Source organism: Mastigoproctus giganteus, chromosome 11 (assembly GCF_048544385.1).
Source record: "Mastigoproctus giganteus isolate SK-2022 chromosome 11, ASM4854438v1, whole genome shotgun sequence".
In the NCBI taxonomy this organism is placed as follows: domain Eukaryota; kingdom Metazoa; phylum Arthropoda; class Arachnida; order Uropygi; family Thelyphonidae; genus Mastigoproctus; species Mastigoproctus giganteus.
The window spans coordinates 24,072,604-24,085,010 of NC_143585.1; the positions used below are offsets into that span (position 1 = coordinate 24,072,604).

At 39.2% G+C, this 12,407-nt stretch overlaps 1 protein-coding gene across 1 annotated transcript in view; it reads right to left on the minus strand.

Moving 5' to 3' along the window:
- Nucleotides 1-473: 473 nt before the first annotated feature.
- Nucleotides 474-12,407, minus strand: part of LOC150077806 (uncharacterized) — a 47,876-nt gene continuing 35,942 nt past the window's right edge. Inside the window, exons 2-3 of the mRNA XM_090385475.1 lie at nucleotides 4,523-4,672; nucleotides 474-898 (exon numbers count right to left, since the gene is read on the minus strand). Coding sequence (XP_090241601.1) covers nucleotides 663-898; nucleotides 4,523-4,672 — 386 coding nt within the window. The 3' untranslated portion in view covers nucleotides 474-662. The remainder of the gene's footprint in view (nucleotides 899-4,522; nucleotides 4,673-12,407) is intronic.

The following is a 12,407-nucleotide window of genomic DNA, read 5'->3' on the forward strand; positions in this document are numbered from 1 at the left end:
AATTTCTTCACAGCTGGAATCAATTTATTGTTGCATCGGTGGTAAAAGTGTATTGACTCCAAAGGGGACTACGTTGACAAGTAACACGTTATCAGACCCCGCAAATAAACTCTATACTCAGGCAATGAACTTTTCAAACGAGCCTAGTACAATATTTTATATTGTACCAGTACCACGATTGTGGCTAAAGTTTTTATATTTTATATAGTCTATCCATTTTAGTGGTAACTATGTCCACTGTACATTTTAAGAATGTATGGGATTGTAAAAAAAATAAGGAAAATTAGCCAATTTTCAAACCGCTGGTTAACTCCATATGTAGTACTCCCTTTTTTTCACGTGCGCACACACCCATACACTACATTTAGTAAGAAAACATCTGGCATGAGTAAAAGTTCTATGTACAAAAATGGCCTGAAATTCAACTTGTGATTTACATTTGGCCTTTTTTTTTTTTTTTTTTTACACATTTGTGTGTTATTTGTTCATATTTTAAGTGATTCGCCATTTATTAGAAAAAGAAGCGTCCATTGTTTTTTAGGGATTAAAAAACATTCTTTCATCAATATCCGGTCGAAAACGGTGAGAAAAAGGACACTTGTGATGAAATATTTTTCCAAAAATTTTAACAAATATTTTGCATCCCAAATCAGTGGTTAAATTCATGCTTTGGTTTGCATCTGGTTAAGAGTAAATACTTGTTGTTGCCTTTTCTTGTGTCGCTTTCGAGATAAGTTGGATTCTACCCAAAATAAGGCTGCAGCGCAGATCTCCAACACAGCACCGACTACTCCAAATCCGAAGGACCATGAGAGAAAATTGTGATCAGGATCTGGCATCCAGTTTCGTTCGTCTCCCAGGGCTCCGAAAGTAATGACAGATATGGTAGTGCAGACACCTATGGATCACAAACAGTTTCAATTTATATCGTGTATTCAAATTATACTAGAATTCAATAACTGGAAAAATAACACAAACTAAATATTAGAAATAAATCTTATAGAAACATTGCCAATAGGTATCCAGAATCAGCAGAACGACGGAGAAAAGGGGTAGGCATGTCACTGGAGCAGCGGAATGTACACTCAGTGATCACTGAATTATGACTACCTACCTAAAAACCGTGTTGGGCCAACGTTCGTACGGATAACAGCTGCTTTTAGCCTAGGCATTGACTCCTCTAGATGCCTGAAAACGTCCGTAGGGATCTGCAGCCATGTTATCTGCAAGGCTTTCCACACTGTCGGAATAGATGATGGTTACGTATCCATACGCTCCAAAACAGGTGTTCAACTGGATTGAGTTCAGGCGAATTTGGAGGCCAATCAAGATGGGTGATATCTTTACTGTGTTCTTCGAACCACTCGTGCACAGTGCCGGCCCGATGACATGGCGCATTATCGTCTTGGAAGACACCGTTTCTGTCCGCGAAAAAATTCAACATTGCAGAGTATACGCGGTTTCCTAAGAGCTGCCGGTAGACTTCGCCAGTGAAACGTTGGTCCATACACACCAGGGGTCTTAGTTCTTGCAAGCAAAACATACCTCATATTAAGCAACCACCGCCATCTGCCTGGATAACGGACACTATGCATGATGGATCCATGGACTCGTGTTGCTTGCGCCACACTCGAAGGGGTCTGTCATCGTGTGGCGCCTCTGTAGCCAGGTGGGCAGGAGCGGCAGTGCGTAGCACACGCTCCTTGATTAGACCGGGGTTCGAGCCCGTGACCACCAAATACGGAGGATGCGAAAAGGTCAGGGAATGACCACCGCATATCCCCGGAGCAATATGGCCTTAGTTGCTAATGCTCCTAAAAACCAAATAACAAACAAATGTTTGTTATTTGGTTTTTAGTATTTGGTATTTGGACTCATCTAACCAGCACACTTGTTTTCAGTCCAGTGTCCAACCAGGGTGTTGTTGACACCGTAGCATTCGCCACCGACAATGATCAGTGGTGAGGAGAGGGTGTCTCTTGGGTCGTCTGCTATGGAACTCTATAGTCGTCTGGAGGTGAGGCATATAGCCATTTGGGATATTGTTATTACATTCTCCAGATTGTATTGCGATGCCAACTCGCACAGTGACTTGCCTTTGAGCGCGTACAACGCGCTGCACCCTTCGCTCACCACGAACATCCACCTTGCATAATTCGTTGCATTTCTGTCGGCGGGTGATGGTTTGACCTGTTTAGACACCATTCTTCGAGTGCTGCCATATCGTTTCCGATATAGCAGCACCCGAAGCACGAGCTCCCATAATCATGGCTCAGTGGTGTAACAGTATTTTCACGTGATACTTTTGGATAAAGACCTAGGTTCAGATCTCACCACTCATCAACAGAAACTCAATGTGGCCTTCATATTATTATGAGGTTATGAAGAGTTTTATTCACCAGTAAATTTGTATAATTTGTGGCTACGTTTTCATTTTCAATACTTTTATATCACAGTTTTGAAGCGGCTCGCAGTGCTGCTGAAAACTGTCTTAATGGAATGTGCGATGTTGTCCTTATAGAAGACAACTTGCACTTCTCCCTATAGCACAAAAAGCCACTGAACACTGTTAGTAGCAGCAAATAATTTACCTATCGATTTATTTTAGTATAAACGTATGAATTGTGAAAATCAAATCGACAGTTAATTTACTTAGGTTAAGGTTACACTTTTTTTATTCCAAGATGGAATAAAAAACCTTGCAAATTCTTTAACGAATTTTAACAAATGTAAGATCATCAATTGGAAAATCAGACTCAACATATTTAATAATTCTTCCTTCAAAGCAACTTTTGTTATTTTTAAATTTCTATTAATACTTTTTCCTCCTTAAATATAAATCTTAGACTGCTCTCTTTCTCTTTCTCTCTCTCTCCTCTTTTCTTCTCGTCGTAACCAATTCACTTCTTGCTCTTTATCTCTTTGTCTCTCCTTTTCTTCCTTTACCGCTCCCTTTCGTTTCTCTCTCTCTCTCTCTCTGCCGCCTCTTTCTTACCTACTTTTGCTTCTCTCTCTCTCTCTCTCTCTCTCTCTCTCTCTCTCTCTCTCTCTCTCTCTCTCTCTCTCTCTCCTCCTTTCCCCGCACACCCTCCCCTTCTTCCTCTCATCTTCCTCCCTTTTCTCTTTCTCGCCATCTCTGCACCTCTCTTCTTCCTCTTGCTCCTTCTTTCTCCTGTTATCCAAGTCTTCCCCTTCTCACATTCACCCTTCTCATTCTCTTCTCTCCCGCTCTTTTTTCTCTCTTTCCTCTGTTATCCCCCTTCTTGCCTACTCTTTATCCCGTTCTTACTTTGCTCTTCCCCCTCATTATTTCTTTCTCTACTCGTTCTGTTTTTTCTCCTGTTATAATTTCTTACTTTCTTATTTTCGTTGCTCTCTCACTTTTTCTCCCTTCTATTTTATTGTCAGTATAACATCTTCTCTTCCCCTCTCTCCCCCTTACTATTTTTCCTCCATATCTTTCGTTCTTCCTATCTCTGATACTCGCTTTCCCTCTCTTTCTTTCGCGCTTCCTGTCTCTCTCATTCATTCCCTTACTCACTTTCTTTCTTTATGATTCTCGTACTTTCCCCACCTTTCTACTTCACTCACTCACTCCTTCCTTTCTCTCTCTATCCCTGTCTGCTTCCCCCCTCTTTTCTCTCTCTTTTCATTCTTTCTATCTCGCTCTTCCTCCTATTCCTCTTCCTATCGCTCTATTTACTCTTTCCCTCTCTCTTTCGACTTCACTCACTCTCTCCTCTCTTTCCCCCTACTCTCCATTGTTCTTTCCCTCCCTGTTTAGTTCAATCTCTCTCTCTCCTTCTCTTTCTTCCATTCTCATTCCCTCACTTTCTTTTGTTCTTCATATCTTGCTCTTTCCCTCCTATCTTTCTCTCGTTCTATCTCTTTACCCCTATCTCTCTCTTGCTCTCTTTCCCCTTTCTTTCGTTCTTAATTTCTTTCGATCTCATTGTTTCCTCTCTCTTTATTTCTCTCGCTTTCCTGGCTTTCTCTCCCACTCTCTTTCCCTCCCACTCTCTTTCCCTCCCCCTTTCTCCCTTACGCACTATCTTTCTCTCCCTCTTTTTCCTTCCCTTTCTTTCGTTCTTCCTATCTCTTCCCCCCCTTTCTCTCTCTCTCTCTCCCTTTTTTACTTCCATTTTTTTTCTCTCATTCTAACGCCTTCTTTCTCTTTCTCCCCCATCCTTCTTTCTCTCTTCGGTTCAGTGCTCCTTTCTCTCTTTCCTACATTGTATATATTCTCATACGCAATTTCACCTTTTTCTCCTTTGCAGCTGCAAACGTTTCTCTCTGATCGATAGTTGTTTAACATTACAATGACCAGTATTTAAGTCCTTCAGTGTCTCCGCCTCTCTTACTTGAACCCTATCCGCGTGTGGTGCAGCATTTAACATTTCCTCCGCTGATGATTTATCGCGTAATTCGATTGACTCAACGATGCAGTTCCAAATTATACACACAAATGTATTTATTATTTTTATTAATAACTAGTTTGATCATCTATTCGAACATTACTCACCCGCAAAACAGTTGAGGCAACTCAAGCATCTGAGTGTAACAACATCTTTATCGGAAGCAAGACACAGTACCAGGGCCAGAACCAGCAAACAAGCGAGGAGCAAAAAGACAAACCCAAGCGTGAAAAGGGTTTGTACGGCTACAAAGAACGCTGAAATGTATAATAAAAGCAAAACATGAAATTTTGTAAAGCAGCAAAGGTACTGTAACTCAAATAAAAACTAAGTTTTTATTATATTAATTTATCTCGTTTTACACAGTCAATACACTAAGCATTTTTGCTATTGCACCACATTAAATAGTCACTTTATTAGGTACAGCCACCCTCTCCATGATATGATTATTTTCTCTGGATATATCAACACGTGTCTACATCCTGCTATATGAAGCAGGTCGCAGGTAGGTGACAGTCAAGTAACAAGTCATGGCAACTACAGTGGTAACCAAAAAAGATATTTCAGAACGCACAATTCTCCATATCTTGTCACTGATAGGGTATCGCAGCGGATTAGTGAAGCGAGTTGCAGTCCTTTCAGGGGGAAAAAACTAGAAGGGACGTTTACAGTGGGCTCAGGAACACTGTAATTTGAAGGATAGGAAAAATATTGCCTGGTCTGACGAATCTCGGTTCCTGCTGTTTCAGGTCGATGGGAGAACGAGATCATGGAGAAAACAACATGATTCCATGGTCCTATTTTACAGGTGTAAACAGTGCAGGCTAGTGGTGGCAGTGTAATGGTGTGTGGAAACATTTTTTTATGCACATTAGACCCATCGATATCAGTAGAGCAACGTATGGTTATCTGTAATTTGTTTCCATCTATGTGCATTCCTCCATAGCTGCAGTGTATCCATCTGCGAATGTATTGAACTGACTGGGTTCTAAGAATACGAAAGTGAATTCAATCAACTCCAGTGATCAGATCTGAATCCAATTAAGCATTTGTGGGATGAACTAACTGTTCGAAGTTCTCAGGGCTAACAGTGGGGCTATTTGCTATCAGATAGGTGTACCTAATAAAGTGGCCATTCAATGTACATCGAGCTGAAAACTAAGACCATGAAGGATGTTTCTTTGCATGACAAGTTACGTCATGAACGAAAATTTAATAAAAAATGCACCGTGAATGTACCATGTGATGTTTACGGGCGGACCTTTACCATTAGCATTTAGCATTAGTAGAGGCATATGATGCAAGAAAGCAAGCTTATGCAGCATCAGCCAAAAAAAAAAAAAAAAAAACCCACTCCCATTTCGCCACCCCCCCGTTCGTTCGAAATACCTGTCCAGCTGAGCCTTAAATTTATTTAGGCTATCAACTTCCACAACAAGGGATGGAAGTCTGTTCCACCTACCAACTACCCGCTGGCTAAAGGCAAATTTCCGCACATCTATCCTACATCTGTCTTTCCTCGATTTGAATTTATGCCCTCTCATGTGATTATTCTGAGCAAGAGCAAGAATCCCGTCAGCATTGAGCATGCTCAAATCATTCAAGGCTTTATACACCTCTATCAGATCACCTCGCCGGTGCCTAGTCTCCAGACACTGTAATTTGCAAAACTTAAGCCTTTTTTCGTAAGAGCAACCCTTTGTTCCATTCATCCCTTTCCTTCCAGAGTTTACATAGGTAAAGAACTCTTTTCTGTTTTTCTTTGCATCCTTTTCCAAGGATTTCTCATAATCTGCCTTTGCTTGCCTAATCTCCTTTGTGACGTGGTTACAGACCATCTTAAATCTATCATAGGCTTCCATGTCACCCATTAATTTATATGTATCCCATGCATTTTTCTTCTCTGCCTCAGTAGTCTCATTAGTTCATCTGACATCCATTTAGACCTAAACCTTGAACAATATTTCTTAGTTGGTATATAAAGCCTAGTAGCTTCCAAGATAAATTATTTGAATGCTTCCCATTTTGAATTTGCTGTTGGTAACGTCATCAGTTGGTCCCACTAACAGGGTGCCTAAAGCTGCCTGACACCTTACAGGAGTCAGGCATCTTGTAATGCTTTGCGATGTAGAGGGTGAGTGAAGTCAGTAAATGTGAAATCAGAGTTGAAAATGAAAACTAAAACAACAAATATATAAAACCATTATATACATTTGTATATTCTGTATATCTTGATATTCTGTCTTCTTGAATGCAAAAATACATCTTTATAGTTTTTCATCAGTGATCGTTTGATTTAGTTTTAGAAAGATAGATTCAACTCCCTTTAACATCAATATAGGCGATCTCAACACAGGAACTATGGAGAACGGCGCAGCCATCCTTCCTCAATTTATGTGTGTTGTCTGAACGTGCCATTAATATTTAGCTGATTGAAATCAAAGCCTTAAATATTTCAATCAGCCTTTCAAAATCTTAACTACAGTATTTAAATTCAGCCTTTCAATTTTTACATACATATTTTATTCTTTTGTTCTAAACTGTAAATAGTTGCATATTATTGATTACTGTACATTAATGTTAAATTCGTATCTTGTGCTGTATTTTTGTATACAGGTGAACTAAGTGTATATCGTGAAAAGTATCCATTATTCTAAACAAACTGAAATCAGGTCTCCTCGCAGGTGCATAGTTTCCAGACCTTGCAATTTCAAACCTGGTAATTTCTGAACCCATTCCGACAAATCCACATCCTTTTTAAAATCAAGTTTTCAGACGTGGATGCAGTAATCAAGATGTAGCCTAACTATCCTTATAAAACCGGATAATCAACTCTATTATTAGAGTAACAAAATTTTGAAAACTATGACACCATTTTTACCTCTGACAGCCTGCATTGCCGAAAGATCATTCTCAGCTTTTAAAAAAATAATAAAACTATTTAAGAAACACCATTCACCTTCAAGACAATTTAAGAAGCCTGATATTATGATTATTTATAAAAACAACCGGATAATAGTAAAAGAGTATGAATTTTTTTCGGTTACTATTACGAAATAAAAATAAAATTTTTTTATTATTAAAACTTCAAGCACGAGAGGTATTAGAAGCTATAATACAACTCAAGTGAACTCTCCGCAAGGGAGGGTGTTCCAGAAAACGGAAGTTGAAGGAATAAATGAGGAAGAAGAAAATTTGGTTCCGTGAGTTTGAAGTTGGACAGTAAAACGATGTTGACTGGTTGCGACACGAGTTCGGACTGCTTTGGAAGAGACAGAAGAGACGAGAATTATAGAAGCCAAGTCAGAACAGTGTCCATGGAAGTATCTATAGGAACGTCATGCAGCAGAAACAGAACATCTATGAGACAGAAAGCGGAGGGAATCTGTTCAAGATGAGTCATTCATTAACCTAACTGCCCTCTTTTGAAAGGAATCAAGAAGCCTGAGAGAGGTTTTGGTGGCACCACCCCAGATGTGGGAACAATATTCTATGGTAGGGCGGATTTGCGATTTGTACAGAGTGAACAGCTGTTTGGAAGAAAAGTAACGCCGAGAGCGAAAGAGAAAACCAGTTTTTTTTTATGCAGAGGAAGCAATATTTGTGATGTGCTTATGCCAACAGAGATTAGAAGTCAGGGCAATCCCCTGACTTCTAATATCTGATAGGGGTACTAGCTGATATGTGAACTTGTTTAGAAGTCGGTGTCATCGAAGATAAGCATAGGAGCAGAAGAATCCTTCTTTTTATGAGATATAAGACAGGACTGAGTTTTAGAAGGATTGAATTTCAACTAAGTTATCTTTGCTCCACTGGAGAATAGGCTGGAGGTCAGCATTCATCACTATCATCATCATCACTATACTTAATAAGTAAAATAATAGTTGGATTTTTGTATTTGAAATATTAAATTAAATAGTATAGGGGATATAATCGCTTATTTATTTTTTAATTAACAAAACAAATACTTTACACTTCCCAATATGAATTTCTGGTTACACGCCTGTAATAAAAGACGTTGATTCAGCTTACGTGAGGGTAGTTTGATTTTATTTAATGATCCCTGCCTTTTGAAAATGCCCTCGTGGGTAGCAAAGTTGGTAGGATAGCTGTCTTCCCACAAATGGAAAAGACCCGAGTTCGAGTGCCGTCGATGACGTGATGGATTTTTATGGACGCTTTTTCAAAGCGTGGCTGAGTTAGTCGGTCGCAGACGGAGGTATCCTGGTTTTTTTCTCCCGGAAACTCGGATTTTCATCCAGAAAACAGAAAATCGACCACAGAACATACGCAAATTATACACGGAGCAATATGGCATTAGTCGTTAATGTTCCTAAAACCCAACTACAACAACAACAACAGCCTTTTGAAAATTTTCTATATATAGCCTCCATTAAAAATAAATAGCTATTTTTATGCTAATAGATTCAGACAATTTCAATTTAATTATTAACGCATTCAGATAAATAAGTTTAAATGCGATCCATTGTTTAATTGGCGTATCTAATTCTGACATTTCCTCTTCACTTTCAATTTTCTCTTTCTTCTTTCAACAAAGAAAGCAAAATATAGTTAACTTAGAACAGTATTAAAATAACCTTAAATGTAGTCTAATACTTTTTTCCTGTCACGTTTCGTGTAATGAATTATTTCAAGACACGACCTCTGCTGACTTTTCGCTATTTTCATTAGCATATTGCATGACGGGAAATGCGTGGGCAGGACTATCGCAAGAAGGCCGTTCTAAATAAAAGTGCATTCAGCATAACAACTTCGGATGGCAGGTGCTTCTTTGAAACAATGGTACCTTCGTGATTTTCTAATCGTGTTTAGATCCTCCCGATTTAAGCTATCAAATAAGAGACCTTTCTTGTCTGTCTTCGTAGTCAGTTAGTTCATCCGCATTCCTTGGGTTACTGGCCTCACGTTTAAAGTGAACTTAAAACAAGATAAGTCACGAGAAAGTAACGAACATGGTCAGTTCTATCGATAACAACTACCTTCTGCAATACAAGCAGCTTCTGTATGTGTGTATACCAATCCTTGAAGTTTTAATACCTAATTTAGGCCTAACTTTTCTTCAAACAGATAAAAATATCGATGAAAAATTAAATATGAAAATCTTCAATGGTAATAAACATAATAATCATTGTAGAACAATTTAGAACTTGAAGTTTCTTCCTAATGGAATATATTAACTGCCATGTTCACTTAATCGACAACAGATGTCACCACTTGCGCTGCAAAAATTCACTTTTATCAACTGTGGTTATTCGTTAACAGAAGATGTCGCTGTTTGCTCTCCGCAGAAATGTATACCTCTTTTGTTGTTGTTGTTGTTATTGTAACAGGCTTTTAGGAGCATCAGCGACTAAGAGCATATTACTCCGTGTATCTTGTCTGTAAATCGCGTGTGTTTTATGGTCAATTTTCTTTTTGCTGGATGAAAAACCCGAGTTTCCGGGAGAAAAAACCATGCAACCCTCGCTAGAGACCGACTAACTCAGCCACATTACGAAAAAGCCCCATAAAAATTCTTCCGTCATCGACGTAACTCGAACGAGGTCTTTTACACTTGGCGTGTGGACGACGGTGATCCATCGATGCTACCCACGAAAGGGCTGATTGGTTGTTATAGGGTTTTTGGCTCATTTGCAACTTAGACCATATTGCGCTTTATATAATGTGTCTTCAAATTGCGTGTTTTCTGGTCGATTTGACTGTTTTGTGAAAGAAAAACCAGAGTTTCTGGGAGGAAAAACCATTCTATCCTCGTCTGAAACCGACTAACTCTGCCACATTGTGAAAAAGCGTCCTTACAAATTCCTCGAGTCATTAATGGGATTCCAATTCGGATCTCTTCCACCCAATATTTGGAAGGCGGTGATTATACCACCTGTGCTACCCACAAGGGCGAACATTTAGCCTTCGAAAATCAAAATGAGGTGATGAGATTGATGGGGGTCAATTCCAATATATTTTTCATTAAAAATTGGTATTTAGTATCACTGTAGGCGGAATGTTTTCTTGGCAAGGACTAGGTCGATTGATATCAGTGGAAGGTCGAATTTCATCCAGGAAGTAAATGAATTTTGTATCAGATCTATTGCACCCTGCAATGTTGCACTTTTATCTCGAAGGTGATGGCCACTTTATATATGACAACGCAACAGCACATCGTGCCAGAATGGTTCGGAGAATATGACACAGATTTACACCATCTTTCCTGGCCCCTACATTCATGTGTGATCTCAATCCTATTGAGAATGTGTGAGTTATGCTGGAGAAAGCTGTTCGGCAACCAAGTCGCCTTCCTTTAACTTTGTCGCAGCTACGCAATATTTTGCTGGAAGAATGGCTATGATTAGTCCAAAACGCACTAAAACAACTTATAGAATCCATGCTCCGGCGAACACTTGCTGTTATTCGAAATAAAGTGGGTCCGATTCGATACTGAATGAAGGTTGGTATTTTTTTGGCTGATGTGAGTATTACGTCTGTAAATTGTGTTTCTTCTGTGGTCAGTTTGCTGTTTGCTGGAAGAAATAATGAGTTTACGGGAGAATAAACCATCTAACTCTCACCTGAAACAGACGAACTCAGCCACGTTGCGAAAAAGACCAATAAAAAATTCGTCACGTGTTTGATGGGATTCTTTTCACACGTCGTGTGGGGTGGACAGTGATTATGCCAACTATGCTACCCACGAGGACAAACGAAGAAGTACTAGAAATGGTAAGTACTAAACGTACAGTAATAAACACATAAAGAGAAGTAAAATAATGTACATGGGACGTCTGATGAGAAAAAATGACATACAGAAAGTATTAATAGAAGGAAAAATAGATGGCAAAAAGGAGGAGGAGTAGGGTACCCCAGACAATCGTGAATAGAGAACTTTGAGGAATGGACGCAAGAAGAACTGGCTGAAAAGCGAGACGAGGGAAATTCTTGGCAGACGAGGAGACGGAATTTGACGGATGGATGGATGGATATAAAATTCAAAGACGATATAAAACAGTCAGATTAATAAATCAAAAATTAAATAACATTTTAATCAATAAGGAATTAAAATATTCTACTTTTTCATTGAATTCGAATTCAATTCTATTCAATATGAAATTAAACTTTTTTATTTTTTTAATGAAACCCCCAAGCACAAGAGGTATTAGAACTTATAGTACTCAATACCCTGCATGGGACCTCATGGGTAGCACACTGGGAGAATCGCCGTCCTTCCCACACCGGATAGAAAAGGGCTGGATTCGACTCCTGTCGATGACGGGAGAAATTTTTATGGCCTTTTTTCACAACGTGGCTGAATGCGCCGGTCTCAGGCGAGGGTTGCATGGTTTTTTATCCCGGAAACTCGGGTTTTTCGTCCAACAAACAGAAAATCAACCACAGAACACACCCAATTTACAGACAGTATTACGGAGCAATATGGTCTTAGTCGCTAATGCCCCTAAAATCCAATAATAACAACAACAACCATGCATGGGTTGAAGGTTGACAAAATGAAAGAAGATATTTGTTAACATTAGACTTGAATTTCTGTAGATTGTAACTTTCAGGAAATACGTATGAACGGAGGTTGTTCCAGAAAATGGAAGTTGAAGGAATAAATGAGGAAGAAGAAAAGTTGGTTCTGTGAGTTTGAAGACGGTAAATGGATGTTAAATGGTTGAGGACATGTTCGAACGAGTTTGGAAGAGAGAGCGAGAATTATAGAAGCTAAGTCAGAAAAACAGTTTCCATGGAAGTATCTATAGGAAAGTCAAACAGCAGAAACAGAAACGTCTATGAAATAGAGAGCGGAGAGACTTTGTTAAAGATGGGTCATTAATTAGCCTAACTGTCCTCTTTTCAATGGAATCTATAAGCCTGAGAGAGGTTTTGGAGACACCGCGCCAGATGTGGGAACAATATGCCATGGTAGGGCGGATTTGCGATTTGTACAGAGTGAACAGCCGTTTGGAAGAAAAATTTTTT